This window comes from Callionymus lyra, chromosome 13, assembly GCF_982586985.1.
Source record: "Callionymus lyra chromosome 13, fCalLyr1.hap1.1, whole genome shotgun sequence".
In the NCBI taxonomy this organism is placed as follows: Eukaryota; Metazoa; Chordata; class Actinopteri; order Syngnathiformes; family Callionymidae; genus Callionymus; species Callionymus lyra.
In genome coordinates, this window is record NC_141830.1 from 13,669,772 (window position 1) to 13,690,886 (window position 21,115).

General features: G+C 36.7%; 3 protein-coding genes across 4 annotated transcripts in view; 2 read left to right on the forward strand and 1 right to left on the reverse strand.

The window, feature by feature from the left end:
- LOC148067455 (transforming growth factor beta-3 proprotein-like) overlaps positions 1-21,115 on the reverse strand; it is a 179,205-nt gene that overhangs the window by 102,720 nt on the left and 55,370 nt on the right. The window lies entirely within an intron of this gene.
- zc3h14 (zinc finger CCCH-type containing 14) lies at positions 583-7,016 on the forward strand. Of its 2 annotated transcripts, none has more exons than XM_087805225.1 (17): positions 583-722; positions 978-1,020; positions 1,206-1,320; positions 1,388-1,428; positions 1,513-1,660; positions 1,777-2,086; positions 2,169-2,341; positions 2,547-2,647; positions 2,718-2,876; positions 3,048-3,125; positions 3,802-3,958; positions 4,399-4,592; positions 5,115-5,265; positions 5,343-5,488; positions 6,304-6,386; positions 6,672-6,778; positions 6,851-7,016. In XM_087805225.1, exons 1-17 carry the CDS (start codon positions 687-689, stop codon positions 6,873-6,875), a joined length of 2,067 nt encoding a protein of 688 aa, XP_087661351.1. In that variant the 5' UTR covers positions 583-686; the 3' UTR covers positions 6,876-7,016. The 2 variants fall into 2 exon arrangements, with proteins under 2 accessions (XP_087661351.1, XP_087661352.1); XM_087805226.1 differs by having other exon boundaries at positions 2,172-2,341.
- Positions 12,391-20,881, forward strand: batf (basic leucine zipper ATF-like transcription factor). The gene is made up of 3 exons (XM_087805237.1): positions 12,391-12,549; positions 15,234-15,338; positions 19,132-20,881. The coding sequence occupies exons 1-3, from the start codon at positions 12,484-12,486 to the stop codon at positions 19,330-19,332; spliced, it is 372 nt and encodes a 123-aa protein (XP_087661363.1). The 5' UTR covers positions 12,391-12,483; the 3' UTR covers positions 19,333-20,881.

Genomic DNA, 21,115 nt, shown 5'->3' on the forward strand with positions numbered 1-21,115 from the left:
TGACCAGCAGCATCTCCATCTGGCCGGGGAGCTGCAAGGCCGCTGACCGGAAGTCTCTGCAGAGAGTTGTGAGGACCGTGGAGAAGATCATCTCGACACCACTCCCCCCCATCCAGGACGTTGCAAAATCCGGCTGCCTGAACAGAGCCCACAGAATTCTGTCCGACATCACCCACCCCCTCTATGGACTGTTCTCTCTCCTGGCGTCTGGCAGAAGGTTCCGCGGCATCCGCTGCAGAACAGAAAGATTCAGCAACAGCTTCTTCCCTCTGGCCATCAGACCTGATTAATGAAATATAACTTTGAGCTATGCAATATTTAAAACATTATTTATTTATTCTATTTATACTATATTGCACTATTTTTAACTAATTGATATTTATTTTTATACTTTTTATATAACTCTTTGCTGTGTTTTTTAACGTTGGCCAAGCAATGAAATTTCGTTGTCAGTTTTACTGCGTTGTTTTTCTGTGCAATGACAATAAAAGAAAGTCTAATTAGGTCTAAGTATATTTATTATGAAATCTGAAATGGCTTGCTTACACTCCAGACCGCTAGGTGGCGGTAAACAGCTGATCCTGTGTTAATTATCCGCCCAGAAGAAGAATTACCTTGCTAGCTCCCTATAGAGTGGAGTCGAAGTGTTTTTTGTTTTATTCATATGATCTTTTACAACTCCCACCATGGAAATTGGCACAGAAATCAGCAAGAAAATAAGAGTAAGTCCATCTATTTATGTTCGTATTCGTATTTATGTCCATACTTTGGCCTTATCTATTCGTTCCAAGCTAGCATTAGCATGTTAGCACGCATTTGCGTATCTAGGATAGTTGGACACATGGTTCATAGCAAACGTTACGCTCAGAAACACGCTGTACACTGATCGATTTACGTGCGAAACTTCGTGTCCTCTTACGAATTGTTATTTTTTAACTTTCTACTTGTTTTGTTTCCCCACTTCTCTTTCATTGAAGGCTGCGATCAAGGCTAAGCTACAAGAACTCGGTGCATATATTGGTAAGTAAAACAAAAAAGTTTTGATTCACCGAAAACGATTTATTAAAATACTTAAACAGTTCTGCATGTATATGCTTGAATGATCTCTGGTAACAACATTACAGTCACATTAAACTGAATTAAGATCACAACAACACTAGACGATTTGTATGTTTATATACTTTCCCCTTTATCTTGAATTGTAGATGAAGAACTACCTGACTACATTATGGTGATGGTAGCAAACAAGAAAACCTCTCAACAAATGGCTGATGATCTTTCTCTGTTCCTGGGGACCAACACTATCAAGTTCACAGCCTGGTATGACATGATGACAGAACAGTGTTAAGATGATATGTTTCTCACTTGGCCTGTTAATCTGTTTCAGGCTACATGGTGTTCTAGAAAAGTTGCGATCCGTTGCAGTTGGTGAGTAAAAGAAACAACCAGACAAGTGTTTACTTGATTCCCCACAAATGTATCTGGACAATCAGCTCAATAATGTTTCTACAGAGCCTGAATCTGTTAAGAATCAGTCTGACTACAGTGTCAGACTTATCGGAGCTGATGGCGGGGCAGAAAATGTAAAGACGCTGACGGTTTCAAGTACGCGCTCTGAGAGGACAGAAGCCTACGTGTCCAGCTCAGCTCATGAAACCAGGTGCTCCATCATATTTAGTTGAGTATCGACAGTGTGGTCAGGGATGCATAACTGTTTTTGTATTGGCTTGTACAATTTAATCAATAAAGTAAGAATCACTTGTTATTTTTCAACAGGCATGCTCCTGGAGAAAAGGCTCTCTCTCGACTTACCTCAACTGTTAAGCCTCTAATGGACCCACTTCCCTCTGATGCTGTCATTGACATCAAGCCTGAGATGGACGATGATCTCATTGGTGAGGAATCCCATGAACGAGGCACCAACAGAGGTAGTGCACGAGGTGCCACGAGAAGGCAAACCGCTGCAATCTATAGACCAGGTCAGAGCAAAGTATCAGCCATGAGCTCTTTAGATGAATCCAGATCATCAGGGCGAAGTGTTCAGCAAGAAAGTCGAAGCAGCAGATCTTCCAGAAGTGGGTCAAAGGTATTCTTAACTCTTTACTTTAAAGAACATGAAAAGAAAAGGTGTCTTTGAAAACTCATTTGCTGATATTTATTGTTTTTAGCAGGCGGAAGTGTCACGTAAGCGTAAGGCTCCGGTTGCAAGTTCAGTGGTCCGAGTGAGTCGGGAAGAGGAGGATGACAGTGATGATTTGGAGGAGGAGGAGGAGGAGGAGGAAGGCCACAGAGGAAGAGGAGTGTCCAGTAGAGTCTCCCTGCCCGCCAAACCAGAGCGCAAGTCAGTGTTCAGATACTGTCACACATACCCTTTTTAGCCAGCATTGACTAACATTTTGAGTTATCAATTTACATTTTTTGATCTCCAAATTTGATGCCTGCACCATACAAGTTAAGTTAATGACTAAGGCAATATTCTAGATGCAACAAAGAATGTATTTTCTTCTGTCCTTCAGCTGTAAATCTTCAAACATGCTCTCCTCTAGGCCGTCTCTTCCACCAGCGTTGCAGGCAAATAGGAATCTGATTCTCAAGGCCATTTCTGAAGCGCAGGATTCAATCACCAAGACCACAGCCTACCCAGCAAGTATGTCCATTAGCAATATCACACTCCCACCTGCTGATCTGGCATGTGACCTCCCTTTTCCATTTTGCAGTACCTCCGAGGCAGACCGTCCCTGTGGCGCCTCGCGCTCGCTTAGCCAGCAGCAGAGACGTCAGTGCAGCTCTGCAGTTGGTCCAGGAGCACCTGCACACACTGGCCCCTCGAACACAAACCTACACCCCCACAGAGATACCAACCGCCAGGACCGTGGGTATGTTGACTCAGCCAGCACCACTTTTGTCAAACAAGACCATTAAATAAGAGGCAAAGAGACAAATAGTTAGGACTTGATGTCAAACTGTCATTTAATTCTCTGTTTACATGCATTTTTATCCAGGTTTTATTTAATTAAAATGTTAATATGGTAATATTTTAATTTTAGCTCCTGCAAGATCAATAACTTCACGTCTTCAACTGGACGCTGTTGAGCAAAACAGTGAAAAAGATCCGATTGAAGAGAGTAAGTATTATTATTATTGACCTCATCATTTTCTCTGACCTCTCTTTTGCTTCTTCACAACTATTGCCCTCAATGTTTGTGTTTTTCCTTGTGTGTTCATGCCAGCTATGGTTGTGAAATAATGCTGTATTAATATTCCACGTTACTGTATCAATTATTATTTTAAGTAATCAAGACGTTTTTGTTGTACTTGTGAGGGTTTTTAATCATTTTATGTGTAAAAGAGAACTCTTTTTTTTTTAACATCTAATATTCAAACATGCAATTGACATTGGTTTTTCAATCAAACTTCCCGCCATTAGATGACGGCATTAATTATGTCCTGTGTAAGTTAAGTAAAAATAAAAACCCTTCGAGATCCCTGACTGAGGACAATGGAGCTGTTTTTAAAGATGATTTTTTTGCACATAAAATATGTTGCCTTTCAGTTCTATTAATGTAAGCAAAAATTAGATGAGCAATCTCTGTCCCCTGAATTAAATCTATTAGAAAATTATGCAAGTTTATTGAAATACATTTAATTGTATCGGGAGCTGAATAAATCGTATTGAATTATATTGTAAGATTAGAGTATCGCTACAGGCATAATGCTAACGATGGTGCCATTCATTATCAAATATCTTAAATGAAATGTCATTACTTCATGATACTTTATTGATCACACTGACGCCTGCAGGTGAAGAAATGACTGAAGTCGCTGAGGCGAGAACCTTCGACACTCGCTCCATCATAGTGAGTCAGCCACAACTAAGCGAGACGCAAACCAGAAGCCTGACGAACCCAAAGCAGAAGGATGAAGTCCAGCCTGCGTTACCTCGCACTGTCCAGCCCAGGTTAACAAAGCCCTTTGTTCTATTTTACATATATATATATATATATATATATATATTTTCAGCCGTCTAATTCAACCCCCTTAAGGGTAAAACGCGTAGTGGAACTTGACATTAAGATGAAGATTGCAATGAAAGTATTTTAACATACATTATATAACAGGAAGTATGACTCTGACGTAGTTTTGTTTCATTTTGGAGGCTCCATTTATCCTTATTATCTCCGTGTTTGTTATACTTTACCAAAAAAATGTCTCCCTTTCAACATAAGTTTTATGATTATTGGATGTCTCTGTATCATTTCAAAATAAAAAAAATCTGTTCATTTATTCATCTTAAAAATGTTCTTTATATGTCACAAAATGAACGGGCCTTGAGTTTTATAATGGAATATCAGCAAAATTGTGTTTTTTTTTAATAAAAATTATGACTTTCTTTCTCAGCGCTAAAGAGCAGGAAAGTTCCGCCAGTCCCAAGTTTATCGTGACACTAGACGGCATCCCGAGTCCGCTGGGCAACATCGCAGACTTCGACATGGACGACGAGTCTCTCTCACTGAAGCCCACGGAGGCTTCGGTCCAGAGCACCAGGCTGCCTGAAGGTGGCGTCCACGACAGATTATCTCTCACCTCACCAGGTAACTTTTGAACGCTTTCAACCCACTTCTCCACAAGTTCGTTGCAACACCAGAGCTGATCAATCAGAGAGGAATCTAGTGACTCATAATGTTTTTTTTCCCATCTCCTTGTGTCACATCTGAACCATTATGTTGCCAAATCTTGTACATTTTTTAACGTGACAACATCAAGGTCAAATCAAGTTGCAACGCTGACCAGTTTAATATCAAAGAGTGAGCCTTTCGCTCATTTTTTATTTTTGAAGTTAACTTTACTGGAACAAGCGCCATAATGTTAGTTAGTATGATTGGTTGTAGGCCAATGTTACTACAGAGGAAATTAAATCTGTTTTTCCTAACAAAACACCTTTCAGACAGTAATAATTAAATAGAACAGAAATGATGTAACGCCACACAGACCGAGAAACAATTGTTTTAGATGACAAGATAATCCACCATCAAAGTATCTCAATGTGTCAAACCAAATGAAGTCTTCAGCTGCTGTATGTCGGCTGTCATTCATGCTTCGTCTGCTTACATCAGACATGATGGAAGAGGAAATAATGATGGTGGACGAGGACGAGGAGGAAAACATCCCATACAAGAAGCAGAAAGGTCCGGAGCGCTGCAAGTTCTGGCCCGTCTGCAAGAGCGGCGACGAGTGTCCGTACCACCACCCGACCACCCCGTGCAAGTGAGTCTAGACTGGGACCTCTGAAGGCTTATTTCCCGTCGCCTGATCGTCTCCATTTGTCATTTTCTTGTCAACAGAACTTTCCCCAACTGCCAGTTCGGGGATAAATGTCTATTTGTTCACCCCAACTGCAAGTTTGATGCTCGCTGCAGCAAGCCAGACTGTCCGTTCACGCACGCCAGCGTCAGGAAACCCAAGCAGGCTAAAACGGTCCCGAGACCAGGTGACTCTTCCATAATAACTCCTGTATACTGATCCTGATACAACTCAATTTCTAAATGCATGCAGAATGTTTTAGGTTTCATGAGCAGCAAAGTGAAGCAGAAAATTAGCTTTTCAGTCTCGTCATTATCTGGCGATACTATAGGTATAACGATACAGGTTCAATGATACGTTATATTATGATGTATTGTGATACTGTTGGATATATTTGTGGTAATTTCAGAGTAATTGTCTCTGGTGTTGCATGACTCTTGACAAAGTCATAACTGCTTTCATTTTTTTTTCAAACCAAAATATGTCAAAACATTAGCTTTTCAAAGCTGCTGGAGTGGACTGTATCCTCTCGTTCTCAGTCATCGCAGCATTCCTGTGCAATTTAAAAGTTCCTACAGCGGCAGAAGACGTAATGACTGCTGCCATCTAGCGGCTGGGAAGTTTAATTGCAACACAAAAATGAACACTGAATTTGTGCATGTTAATTGTAAAAATTTAAAAGAAATGATCAAATCACACTTTAATCAAATAAAAACCTTAAACTATTTATTTTGAAATCCCAAGAAAATAATGCTACTGTGCGGTTGAATATCGGTAAATAAAAACATGTTATACAAGTGTATTAATATTTTCTCACAGCTCTACTAGTTATTACATTTATGTCAAAACTGGTGTCTAAGACGTACAGACACGTCTGTTTTCTTGTCCTGAGGAGGAAAGCAGATGATGAAAAAAAGTCAAACCCTGCTGCTTTACACTGCTTACACTATTTATAAAAAGTATTTTTTTCTAATATTGATGCATTGACTCTCTTGCTTACAGCAGCACCAACGGTTCAAACCACAAACACGTGTCGCTTCTTCCCAGAGTGCAAGAAGATGGACTGTCCCTTCTATCACCCGAAGGTAACTGATGGACTCGGACGGTCACGTCACACATGTTGAGCAATTTTAAAATGAGAACTAGAATTTGAGGAAGGATAAGGTTGAGTTTTGGAATGATGAGTGTAAATGTTGAACAGGGTTGCATCAGATCAGTTAATCTACAACTAGATCTAAAGACGTAATGTTGATGAAAATTGTGTGCCGAGAGAGTTACCCTTCACCTCTTTACGAGTGTGGTGAGGTGTTGACTTGAATTCACCTCTACTTCCTGTCGCCAAAGTGCTAAAATACCGTTTCTGTCTGCAGCCTTGTCGCTACGCGGCTGCATGTAAACGGCCCAATTGTACTTTCTACCACCCGAACGTGGCCGTGCCTCCCAGACACGCTCTGAAATGGTCAAAACCCCAGAGCAGGTGAGTCCACCTTCTCAGACTCTGTCGATGACCCGTAACTTACACCAATGTCTTTGCTTTTTTCGATTTCAGCGTCGCAGAAGTTGCCAAAATGTGAAGAAGTCCTCCCTGAATTATTTTTTTGTAACGTTTAATTTCCTGTGAGGTTTATGTTGTTTGAAACATTTGAATGGAGAGATTTTGTACGTTTGACTTTGTTTGACAAAATGTCAGGATTAAAATATAATGTCCAGCAATGCATCGTGAGGGTGTCATCTTTCCGCTGACCGGGAGGTGGCGCCAGATCTCAGCCGTTAACGACGTTATGTGGGATTTGAGCCGGTGTTTTCATCAGCCCGTTAAGTTTTCTTCAAAGTGTTTGTTACAAAACTTATGTGTGATGAATACATGACTCATTGTCAACTGCAAGGCTACCAAAGGCCTTCTTCTCATTCACAGCGAGCAGAACTAAGTGATGCCAGAAATGAGAGTGAAGCTGCTGATCCTACACATGTGCTTTAATAGTAGTGAACTCATTAAAAATAAAACCATGATTCACTAGAATGTCATCTATTAACTTGCATTTGAAGAATAAGGAAGTAATTTTCTTAGAAACATGAGAGGACACCACAGGCTTATTTTTGGAGTTAGATTTATAATAAATGGTATGAAGTGACGTTGATGGACGGAGCAAAACTAAAAAAAATACATCAGAAAATGCATAGGTTGTAAAATAAAAGGTGAAGAAAAAGATTCTTATTTTTTAAACATGAATACAAATTTAAATGTCTCTTATTAAAATGTGAATTTTTACCATAAAATAAACTGAAATATTTATATTTAAAACAAAGCAGTCAAGAATGAAGATGATATTAAAACTGATGACATAATTATTTTTTTAACCTTATTTATGTGTAAAGTTACATAAGAAAATATGACTAATTGATTCAATTTAAACGGCATAATTGATCAATAATAGTCAAACGGGCTCTTGAGCAGATCTTGGAGCGGTCCTGGTGCCTGGAGCGCTTCATCATTTGTGTGATGGTGCAACATGTTTTCGTGTGGGAGGACTGTTCTGCCGAGCAAAGCTGCTTTGGTCCAGATTTACTCCCTTTTTATTTCTAAGAAGAAAACCTTGCTGCTCTGAAAAAAGGTTCCTCGTGATCGTGCTGAGCTGCTTTCAAAAATAGAAAAGCTTTTTTTTTCAAAAGAAAGCTTGATTATGGGAAGCAGAGCCACGACACTTAGGTGTTATTTACTGTAACGATGCAGCTTCGTTCTCACGGGCCAAACTTCTGTTGCTGCACAAGAGGAAACGCTGGCATACTCTTGGAAACCACCACCACTACCCGTGCTGCGGTAAATCAGCCTGGTCCAGGGACGTTCTGTCTCTTGGGGATCTGGTCGAAACCACAGTAAAGACGAAGGGAATGCCCACGAATACTAACTCCCCACTTGATTTTTTTCCACCAATGCTGACATAAACAGTTTACTTCACGCAATGATCTGTTTCGAATGAAAAAAAACAGCCGTTAATGAAGACGACCTGTTGAGTTTTTGTCTTATAAACACTCGAGACCACTATGAACTATTTGATTATTGTAAAAAACGATCCATTTCATGAGCCCTGGACAAAATATATATGTATTTCAGATCAAAACTGTTCATTGAAGTGTTTCAAAGTCATTTTAAATAAACACATTTTAGTCATTTCTAAAAGTCCAACATAGAAACAAATATCAAAATGACTGTTATTATTATTTCTTATTATTGTTTTATTATTTAATTTCACACCTATACCGTTGCTGGGAGATTAACTTTCTTCAGGGTCCACATTCTATACAGTGTTTTGTGAGGGGCCATTTAGCAAAAAAGGATGGGAAAATATAAAAGATAAAATAATTTTTTCTATGTTCTATATTACAAATATTTTTAAGAGGCAATAAATACAAGAATCCTAAACCAAAAAAGCTATAGTAATATTTGGAGCCTAGTAATGAATAATATATATTTAATACAATATAAATGTGTTAGTTTGTACTTGATAAGTAACTTCATTTTCTACTTTGCTCAGATGTGCCTTATCCTAGTGATGGTCTGACGAAGCTTCATGAAGCAGTGTCATTATTTTCAGAGTCCACTAGATGGCGGTCTCCTTTGTTTCCTTTGTTTTGAACAACTGTTCTAATGAAACCTCACATCATTTTTAAACTGATGGCGCCACCTACTGACCTCTAAACAACATGACACTGTTTCATGAAGCTTCATCATTCCATCAGTATCTTATACCAAACTCAATGTTTTTCAAAATGAAAGTTTAATTTTTAAGTAAAACCATGATTTATACCACCTTGTATCGCTTGCATGTCCTGACTATTACAAAGACATTGTTTATAAGGGGACGTCACAGACGGCAGATGACGACATTCAAACCCTTGCAGGAGCCAAGGTCTTATGATGGCAAATCATTTGTTTATTTGCTACTTTTTGTAGTTGTACAATAAGATGAACTTAACCTCCATGAAATACAATACACACACAGAGAATCTTGGATATTTAGAAAATAAGTTTGAGTCAAAATTCAGTAAATCTCATATGAAATAACAGACTATATCTATTAGAAACTATTTAAAAAAACATGGAACACTGGAAGTGAATAAAAGTCATTTGCATTGGACTTAAAAGTGAATGAATGCTTGATTCAAAATGTGTAAATCTGCTCAAAATAACAAAGAAAACAATTATAGTGATTGAATCCTGAGGTGGGATTTTTTTTGTGTGTTTTTCTCTCGCCTTTTTTCATTCAGTGCGTTGCATATTTAACTTTATCAAAGACTGTCAGTGAATCCATTGTGTCATGACGTGCTTCTGTCGGCAGAACGGTTGAAGAACACAACAAAGAAAACTCCAAAAATGACACAGAATGTCTGAATGAATGTTTGAATCATTTTCACTACATGAATGATATGTATCTGATGTTTATTCAGATTTCTAGACTTAATTTAAGTAACTGTCAACCTTTATAATCTAGAGATGATGTAGAGAACAAAGAAATATCAATAACAAAGCCGCTCATAAAATACAATGTTTTTTTTTGCATTGCCCTGCGTTCATTGTATCTTCATAATTTAATACCTTTATAAAACAGCATTTATTATGGATGGTAACGAGCTCAAGGTTGTTAAAATGTAAAATTCTTAAAATGATTTGTGGATCCAGATGGTAATTTGCCATCACATTTAAAGGACAGATAACGTGTTAATTTAAGTGTGTCTTAAATAGATCTTTGACCTCTATTGTATTCAGTATGTGTCTGTTTGTACAAAACTCTCTTTCCATTCAAATAAATTTACATAAAAAAATGTACTTAAGCCACGCCCGCTGAAATCACTTTATTTTTCTGGAGATTAAATCTTGCTTACCATAACCATGCCCACTCTGCTGTGGTTGGTCAAGCATCAAGGTTTGTCACTGTACGTCATCAATCCTGGAAGTCTCCACCTCCAATGGATTTGTTTTATAAACAAAGCATGATTACAGATCCAAGCCATTATAACGTCATACTCGACTCCATTCTCGTAACCTCTCATTCGCTGAGATTTCAAACGGGGGAGAACTTTATATAACTTTATAAGTAATAGGTTCAAAACATGGTCATGATGAGAGACTTACTGCCTATTGGAGAGAAATACTTCAATATTTGAAACATGAGTCAGGAGAGTTGTTTTTCTTCACAGTATTTGCCCTTTAAATAATCTGTTCCTCCTACAAGGATCAACATTTGATGCAAGTATTTGTTCAGATTTACAAAGCAAACAAATACAATTTGATTAAAGGGAACTACCTAGTGGAATGTTTCGCTCAATTTTGCTAAACTTGAGATGAGAAATAAAGGTCGTCCTTCAGTCAGTAGATAAAAAAACTCACCTCTACTTTATGCAGTAGGTGTCGGGGAACTAAAAGTTAAGTAAAAAAAAAAAGCTATACAATTGCTTTAACAAAAAAAGTGCTAAACTATATGTAAAAAGAACCCATTTGCAACACTTTTGTATTACAAATACAATCTAGCATGACATTGAATAGCACCATTTTTTTAGCAAAAATTTTAGTTAGATTTTGTTGAATTTCTTCTAAAATATAATTAATTTGATTTATAAAAAAAGCATTTGTTTATTTAGCTAGTAGTAAATTTCTCGATCATCATTCTAATGCAACTGAAGAAGTCTTTATATTAAATCTCCCAACATTTATCCCATATTACACTATTGAATATAAAACGTATAATAAATATGTATTTCCCTCTTGTTTTTATTTGAAAATGCAACTAATTTAAAATATTCTTTTAATTTTGCAGTGGGTGTTGAGCGGCCATCTTGTAAAGAACAAAATGGATATAAATGTGAATGTAGCGAAACACAATGTAATAACAAGATGAAGATGTCGAAACATATTTTATGAGGTGTTATAGCTTTTTCTGTCACTTAAGCATCAGAACTGGTGTTTATCAATGTTTTATGTTCCTATATTGATAAACTTTTCTATTTTTTTTGTCTGATTTAAAATGATCGAGGATAGCAATAATTCAATATAAAACTTTGTAAATACTGTACATCTAGATAGATAGATAGATAGATAGATAGATAGATAGATAGATAGATAGATAGACTTTATTGATGCACATATATATATATCTCGCTCCACTCCTTCTCCAGCCAGCTGTGATCACATGTATTCATATAAATATACAGTGTGTGTGTGTGTTTATATATATATATATAAATAAGCTCAAATGGTAATTCTATTTTTTTTTCTTGTTTGTGTAGTAGTAGAGGTAAAGGGTACTTTGTGTCACATTGAATAGATTTTTGCATAATTATGCTTAAAAACAATAAAATACTAACAAATATACATGAGTATATATATAAATATATATATTTTATTCTTAAAAACAACATATGTATACAGATATATTCATATATTTTTTCATTTGTTTATGTATATATATATATGTTTTATTTAAAAAATAACATGTGTATACAGATATACAGTATACATACATTTATATATATATATATATATATATATATATATATATTTTTTTTTTACCGTAGATATACCGAAATCTATTTAAACGCAGAAATGTGACACATTTTAAAAAACTTTCACAGTAAAATTTCAAAAGAAAACGTGTAGTTTGTGGAATTACTTTAATTTACTCTTCAAACATAATTTCCAGTAGACGAAAGTCGAATCAATCCAAGCGTTCTTTCCCCACATCAAGCGAAAATCATCTGCTTTTGTTTGTAAATGTGACTCAAATTTAAATATTTCACTCAAGAGCCCACGCTTTATCTGAAACCTTGTTTCAACACAGACGTGTGATCTTTCTGGACTTTTCCTAACGGCACGAACTTTCCACCAGACACGTGACTTTCAGTCGAACACGACCTACGAGCATCTGAACCAGAAGCCACACGAGAGACATGTGTGTGTGTGCGTGCGTGTGTGCGTGAGAGAGAGAGAGAGAGAGAGAGAGAGAGAGAGAGAAGGAGGGGAAAGAAAAGTCTCTCAACTCATTAAGAAACATCAAACGCTTCTCGGTCGTTTACACACACACTCTCACACTCTCTCTCTCTCTCTCTCTCTCTCTCTCTCTCTCTCTCTCTGTGTGTGTGTGACACACTGAAGACCAGTGGACCAGGTGTCAGTCGTCGAGGTCGGCGATGGCTGAAGGTTCTGACAGCAACGACACGAGTTACAACAAGACACCTTCACCTGGACGCAGACTGGTGAGTGTTCTCTCTCCTCACACACACTTCACACTCTTCTTAACACACACTCTTTCACACACACTCGACGTGACTCGAGTGTTTTCTTCCAGCATCTCTTGTCTCTCTTTCTGTTCCTTTTCCACGTCACAGTTTCAAATGTTACTCATCATGTAGGAGAAGATGGCGGGATTTACAACAAAAACATAAAAAAAAACAAAAAAACAGTACAGTAGTAGTGTTGTGATTTATTAAAATATATATTTATGGAGCAACATTTGTGCAAATTGTCATATATATATATTTTTTAAAGTTATTCTTAATCAAAACATAAAATTGTCTATTTAAACGTATTTTCTCAACTTTGGTTCTGTTGTTTGGATTTTATTTAGCTGCTGTAGCATGTAGCATGTAGCTTGTAGCTTCCTAGCTCAACGTGCTAAGAAGATTTAGCTTTACAACTGTCAACAGTTGTTTCAAATAAACCAAAAAAAACAACAACATTCTTTTACAACTTGGTCCAATATTTACTTAGCTTGTGGACAGGAAATCCACTTTGGTTGATCTCCACAGACGAAAAGGTTTAGGGTGTGTTTAAGTGTGAACTTTGCAATGTTCATTTATTTCTCAAATTGCTTTTATCTTTTTTTTTTTTTTAAGGGGGAAAATAGACAACATATCAAGGGCATGACATCTATTTTGCTTCTTTTCTGCAGTATTTAATAAATCACATATACCTGTATGTATATCAAAGGAAATGTTATTAAAAGAAAATATATGTATCTTTATTATACAAAAAATAAAATTGTATCATCAGATTGTCTTGTGATCAGATGTTTATTCCTCTTATTAAATTATATTTCTTATACTTTTTATTAAACAATTTCCAGAAAGAGACCTACTGAGGGATCAATACAGTTCCATCTATCTATCTATTGCTCTCAGAAAAAGGATATTTTATTCAAGAGAAGTAAGAGGCCCTTGGAGAGTAAAACTTAAAAATTCAGGTATGAAAAAAAAAATCAATTTGGTCACGTTTAATTCGTCTCAATCTTCTTCCCTTTTTCTTTTTTTTTTTAGGAATTTCCCAACAGAGTTTGTCACATCAATTCATCCTCCTCCATTATAGCCTAACTAGTCATGCCTCTTCAGATAACATTCAGAAAACATAAATAATGCATCGGTTTTGCGGTGATACAAAAAATTAGCAATGGCTAAAACCGAACTGTCAAAAGTGAGAAACTTGAAGCAAGTAGCATGAAAACCAAGTAGCTGCTTAAGTGTGGGACAAGATTTTATGGCTGAATAACCAACAACTTGATGTGTCATCTCTTGATATTAAGTAACCAGGACATGAAAGAGGGTGTGTGGCGATGGTTTAGGTGAAACGTTGAGTCGGGACAAACTGCCAGAAGCTTCACACGCAGCCCGGCGACGGCGCCCGACAGTGAGTCACCTCCAACATTAGGCTTTAGACATTAGTGTGTTTTGAAGCAACATTGGACATGTTGTTTTTCTTACTGACATGTTTGTAACATCAATGGCCTCATGTTAGCTTCTGCTAGCTAACACTATCAGTGTGTTCACTATTCTGGCTCAAGCAGGTGAATATTAACGTTTTAAGATTGTAATTGTTTAAGAATAAATGTCTGAAAACACCTGAAGGAACAGCTTTAAACTTCGATAGAGATTCATGATGAAAATTGTTCTGTTATGTCCAAAAAAACAAGTAAAAAAAAATCACATGTCACTGTTTTAGTAAACTTGACTGAAACTAGCTTCTTTAAGTATCAAGAGTCAAAGGCTAATGCTACAACAGAGAAAATACAAATCTTTTTTGACACAAACATAATTTCAGACAGTGATAATCAATAGAACAAAATTAGAGCCAGAGCAAACGTGTCACACTCATTGTCCGAGGACCAAATCTGTCCCACCAGGTTCCATTAGGTGGCCCACAACATGATTGGCTGAAATTGAAAATAAATACAGATTTTATCTTGACCTATGAAGGATGCAAACAGAGATGATCGATGTTAAAAATTGCAGGGGAAAACGTTGAAACAGTTGAAACAGATGTGGACTTTTCACTAAGTAGAAATTTACATTTGATCCATGATGTAAGTACTACTAGAGTAAAAGTTCTATTCTGGATAATAATGATTTACTCTCGGGATAGGTTGAGGTGGAGGTGGCTGACTTGCTTTGGTGACCCTTGAAAATATTGAAAGAAAAAGAAGAGTGTGAGAAGTAATAGAAATAATTATTATGCTAAGGTTTGATTAGCATAAAGTTGCAATTGACTGAGTAGAAGTAAAACTGTTGGAGGACTTTATGGGATTCCTATAACCTATTTATTAATATATGACGATCCAGTCATTTCCCGTACAACCTTATGTTTGCCTAGTAAGACGGGGGCCAATTCAGATAGGAAAGAAAATCAATTAAATGCGAGGGTAACTATTACTTGCATGTCATACATGCTCTGCCCTCTAATAGGCTTCACTATCGGTTTACAGTGAAAATAAAAGCCTGTTTAACTCCAATAGCATTTTAAGAGATAACATCTATAACTGACTTCATATAAATGGATCTTTCAAGTCTTATATATCAGCTATTTCGAATTTTCTTCAAGTCATGACGTTGACTTATTCACTGCTGAAGCTTCCGCGTCATCCAGGTGTAACATCCCGACTCTTTTCCAGAGCTCCTCGGACGACATGAAGAAGGTGATGAGGAGAGAGAAGAACAGGATCGCGGCTCAGAAGAGCAGGATGAAGCAAACACTGAAAGCCGACAGTCTTCACTTGGTGAGACAATGACACGGATCTTCATGTTTCACACATAAATCACATGTTCAGAGGTGCCATGAACTGATGAAGTGGTGTCTGAGAACAGTTAAAGGGTCACATTGGGTCACATCTTCCTCGGGTCTTCCTCTTAAGAGAAGCAGCAGCCTGGCATCATAGTCTTTTTCAAATGCTGGCCTGGAGCAGCCGCTCCGTGACCTCCAGAGGGGAACGCGAGGAGAAACAGCTTTCAGGACAGTAGACAGTGAACACTTACAATGCAGAGTCAAGAAAAGTCACTTATAAACACAATAACAACCATGAAGCACAGCGTGTTATTCTAATGGGCTGATACTTTAAATGTACCTCATTCATGTCAGAGACTCATGGAATCAGATCATATCCCCAAATGGTCCTAAGGCCAGTTTAACATTTGTAAATTAAACAAAGACAAACATGAATAGATTGGTTTTATAGAAACTTAAATTTCTTAATAATTTTGTTTCATTAATGTTCTACTCAATCCCTTATGGTTGTCACCATGTCTACCTATAGACAAGTCCCCCAAGTTCTCAATAAACCTCTGTATGTTTTTGGACTGTGGGAGGAAACTGGAGTTCCCGTAGTAAACCCACACAACATGGGGAGAACATACAAACTTCCCACAGAAAGGTCACCACCTGGGAAGCAAAACTGACTTGGTTGTGCTAACCATTGCCCCACTGTGTAACTTCAAATTTGAAATGATGTATTTTATTTGACATCATTATTTCTTAAGATAAATACACACCATTTCTAAAACCACAACCAAAATAAAAAAACTCATATAACTCTGACATGGTGATAATACTAATTCTTAAATTGTCATTGTTTTTCCAAGACATATGGTGTTTGTGTGTTGAATTTGAGAAAGAATATCAGATGAATACAAGTGCCTGAAGCATTGAAACATATTTACTTATTTTGATTTATTAATTATTTTTTAATATATTGTTATTTCAAAGATATTACAACATTAAAATGTTAGTATTTTTGTATTCAATATTCTAAAATGAAAACATATGTTTTTAACATATTTAAAAGATTTCTTCAAGCCCAATCCTGATGAAGTAAGTAAGTAAGTTTGAGAAGATGAATTCAGAAAAATGTTACTCTGACGTCTCTCGGCTAAAATCCTGAAATGCTTGATACTTTCGTTGTCTGACTCAGGTCGCTTGGCGTCGATGAAAAGATGCCATTTTTACCAAAAATTCACAGTTTGTTAATATCCTGAAATTATGCTCGCCTCATACACACATTACACAACTTATAAATTCAATTTCACCAACGCTGTTTAGTTAAATGAAATTGAACTATAACTAAAATATTAAACCAACTTCAGATGGACCTCTATTTACAGATTCCTCCGTGACCATGTGGCGATGTGTCATGGCTGTAGCAGCTGCACACTGAGCCTTCAGGAATAAATTAACATCTCACTCACACCATTCTGAACATTATTAGAGAGGACACTGTACGATCTTTGTTTCTTTTTAGCTCAACAACAATTGATTCAGTTTGGTTCGGACAAACTTCAGCTTTGAACACACGACGACACTGACCAATGCAAAGCTACTAATGTGAAGCGTCAGTCAATGCAGTTGAGGGTTTTTTATTTGGCTGACACATGAGTCAAACACAAACACTCTTGTGACGAACACTCTTAAGCCATGGACGGGACAAAATGTATATTTACCAAACTTTCCGTAATAGTAAGGATGAGTCTGTTTGTGATATTGTTTTTTATCATCATAATATAATATAATTAAGCCTCTGTATAATCGTTGACAACAATAAGCTACATTCCGTTGCTTATCTTAAACACTAGCATCTTTATAGGTCACCATCTCAACATGGACATTAAAGTGATAGTGATGGTTGTTTTCAGATTAATCTGTTTCTTAAAGACAAAAATGTCTATTTAAATGAAACGACTGGAGCTCAGTTGACAAACTTCCTCTAAAAAAACCTCCATATACCTTCATACTGCTCGTCTGTAATGTCCAACTTGTTTTGAAGCCTCGACGAGATACGTCTGCCAAAAACGAGCGTAAAATATAGACTTATTTTTTCCGGAGCAATTCTTCCCATCGAGGGACATTACAGACAGTATGAAGGTAAATGGATTTGGAATTGAACAAACATTTTTGCCTACAATTTTAAAAAGGAACAGATTACTCTGAAAATAATGAAAATTATTGAATTTTGGTCACTTTAATCCTCTTTGATGGGAGCCAACCACTTAAAATGGTCGGCCAGATTTGGCAGTTTTGATTTAGGGCAACGCTTTTTGATAAAAGCCAAACAATATGTCACCTAGATAAGGTGCCTCATGTTAGTCACAGAATAAGATCAAGCTTTTATGAGTCATTAAAGTAAGAACATCAAATAATGATACATTTTCTTTCCTTTTTTTAAAAAAAGAAGAGACATTACCATTCATTATTTATTTTAATGCAATCTAACGGTAATGTCTCTTTTTTAACTTATTGTATTTTATTTTATGAATGTCTTTTTATTAGATTGGTATTATTTAAATTTGATATTCTGTAACGCCACCACAACAACTTCCTGTGTTCTGTTTACATCACTGGCAATAGAAGTTTTCTGATTCTGACGCCTTAGCTGCTTGATGACAACTAATAACTTAATAACTACAAACTTAAACAAAACTACATTTGTTAATGTTATTTTTCATCTATTTTTGTCAAAATAATGCAGGCACCACATATAGTATAAAGTTAATAGTGTTTCGACTGATGCATTGACAAAATGGAATTTATTATTAATTATTCTTCTTTTATTTTATTCATTTGAAGATTGTTGTGGAAGACAGAGTTGGTTTAACCCAACTTTTTAATGTTGTTTACTCAGAATGAACACATATTAGCTGCGACTTTATGGAAACTTCTTCATCTTGGAGTTTTTATATCTGCTCTTCATAAGAACTGATCTATTTCTTCCATTTAAACTTGAGTCACAGAGAACTCCGGTGGACCGCAGACCAGAGTGTGTGGTTTATCTAGTACGGTCTGTGAAGATAAACAAGGTGAAATTTCCCTCTCAATGACACCAATCTAGTTTCCTGTTTCATGAGTAGTAGTTTTCTTGTTGTTTGCACGTGGGCGGAAAGGTCGACACTTCTTCTAAGCGTCTGAAGTCAGTGGGCTGAATTTAGCACAATGACGCCAGAGATGGGGTTTGCCCAAAACTACTCTGGACTGGTAAAGATCACGCTTGCACTCACAGATGACCTTTACGGTGACTCAGTTGAAGGTTTTGCCCACAGCAGTGAGAAACATGTAGATGTTAATCAAACACTTTTATGAGTTATTACTTGATCTTTGGTGGTGTAAAAGTATGGCTTTCAAACCAGTTCTGTTAAATACACAACAATTAAAAAAAAAGGGAAATAAAAAAAGCACCTACTGAACCAGCACTACTAACTAAAGAAGTGGTGATGCTAATTGCTAATTTCTGGTAACTTTTTTCAGGTAAAGATGCAAGAGTTGTTTCCAATTCTGTATCAACCAAAACAAGTCTGTGATGAGCCTGTTGTTTTCTATACTTTTACACTCTTTAAACTGTTTTAATCTACTCGTCGATTCAACTAATTAAACAAAACAATTAACCAACCAAAATCAAAATTGTATTCAGTTTAGTTGGGTCTGTGTCTATCAAAAGTTGTCCTCATGAAAATTTCTCTGTGTAGGATGTAAAACTCAAATGGTTTGTTTTATCTCTTTTTTCTCTTACGTTTTGCTTTTTTTCGCAGGAGAGTGAGAACCTGGAGAAGCAGAATGAAGCTCTCAGGAAGGAGGTGAAGCAGCTGACGGAAGATGCCAAATACCTGACCTCCGTGCTGAGCAACCATGAACCTCTCTGCACCGGCCTGAACCCCCAGACCCCAGAGCTCCTCTACCCTGCTCCCCACAGCAACTACCAGCACATTTCTCTCCCACACTACCAGCACTGACCCGGCGGCCGACCACTCAGCCCAACACAGACCTTGATGTTTATGCCTGGACACCAATGTCAGAAGTACTCGGAGCCATTGATGCCAGCGAGCAGCCGAAAAATCCAGAGCTTTCGATATTGCTTCTGGTCAGCTAAGTTTTGAGTCACCAAGTGTGAAGTTCAGTGAACTCTAGTGCTGTCAATCAGGTGGAAGACCTTTCACTCCTGCTCCTTTAGTGAGGTACACACACAAGTGTAGCTCGATGTTCTTGAGTTCAAAAACACAACAGAGAAACTACTAAAGTACACTCTGTACTATCTATTCTCGTCATTTCCATTCTTGTGATATTCTCGATCCACATTTATTTTCAAACATTTAGTATGTCATGTTTTAATTCCTGATACTTATTTTTCAATACCTAAAAATTAGCTTTTTCAACAATCTGATTTCATCCTAGAATCTACTCAAGCGGTTCTCAGAAGTATTTTATCAATACGTATTCAGGTACTGAGGTGATTGCAATATGTCTTTGTCCTTTTTATAACAATATTTTGAACTACTGTGACTGTGCACTCATTTTTTACTCAATTGATCATGATAGGAAACTGAATTGTGCCGAGGAAGGGTTTTATTAATAGTGTTGTGTTAAATAAAGAGTGCTGCTAAAAGGAAAGAATAGACAAAAGAGAACTTCTCTGTATAGATGTTTGTCCAAACTTATGACTATGAATGTGTAAAGGAACTTTGTCGGAAAATCTCAAACCAAATCACCAGGTTTCATTTGAAATATGAAGAACAAAAGTTGGTCCGGAGTAAATTCAATTAACCCTTGCGTTATCTTTGGATACCTCAAACTTTGGTGCCTTTGCGTCACCTTGACCCAGAGATAACACACGGGTTAAGTATCATTTTTACTGATCATCATGTAGAAATCTCAAAATGTGTCGTTTGGGACACATTTATTAAGAATAATGTACAACTTATGTGTGTCATAAAATTACATTTAAATTCTGTACTCATTTGTGAAGTAGTGTTCGCTACGTTAAAAAAAAATATTATTGTTGTAACCACTTATTAACATTTTAATTTAATTGAAATGTAGTCAATGAATTTGCTACTTTGTTTATAAAGTAATGGTTTGAATTACAGCAAATCAACAGATCCTCTATTTTACAATTCTTATCAGAGTCACGGTTGATTGGGCAGCTTTTTGAATATTTTTTTTATATTCTTATGTTCCATATCTATTTTTTAAGGCGTTGGCAAAGACTTGAGACGAGTGAATGAAAGCTAAAGGTTCAAATTGAATTCCAGTCTTTGCTTACATCAAATTACTTACCAGCACTGATGAGTCGCAGGTGATAGTTTCCAAGTGTGTCATAAATCATTGCCATCTATTACCCTGTGTTATGTTGTAACTATCTTTTGATTGAATAATGCTCAGGAGACTTTGACCGAGTTGAATGTAAAGTTTGTACCAAAGTTTGACGCACAACCGAAGGTATTGGATTGTGGGTAATTTAAGGTTCCACACACTGTATTTATTAAATGTGCTGCCATGTGACCTGAAGTGTGTTTATCTGTCTCATTTCTATCTTCTATCAGCATGTCTATACATCCATTTGTATATGTTTAGAACATCCTTAACAGATGACAAGTAGTATGGTCCCGTGTGATTAATGGTTCCCATGTATAGGGTGTGTAACATCTGCTCAAACGCTGATAAGAAGAGCCAGATTGTAACGTAATGCTGCCAGAACTTCATGAAATAATTTAAAACGTTAACTACCCTCTTTGAGCT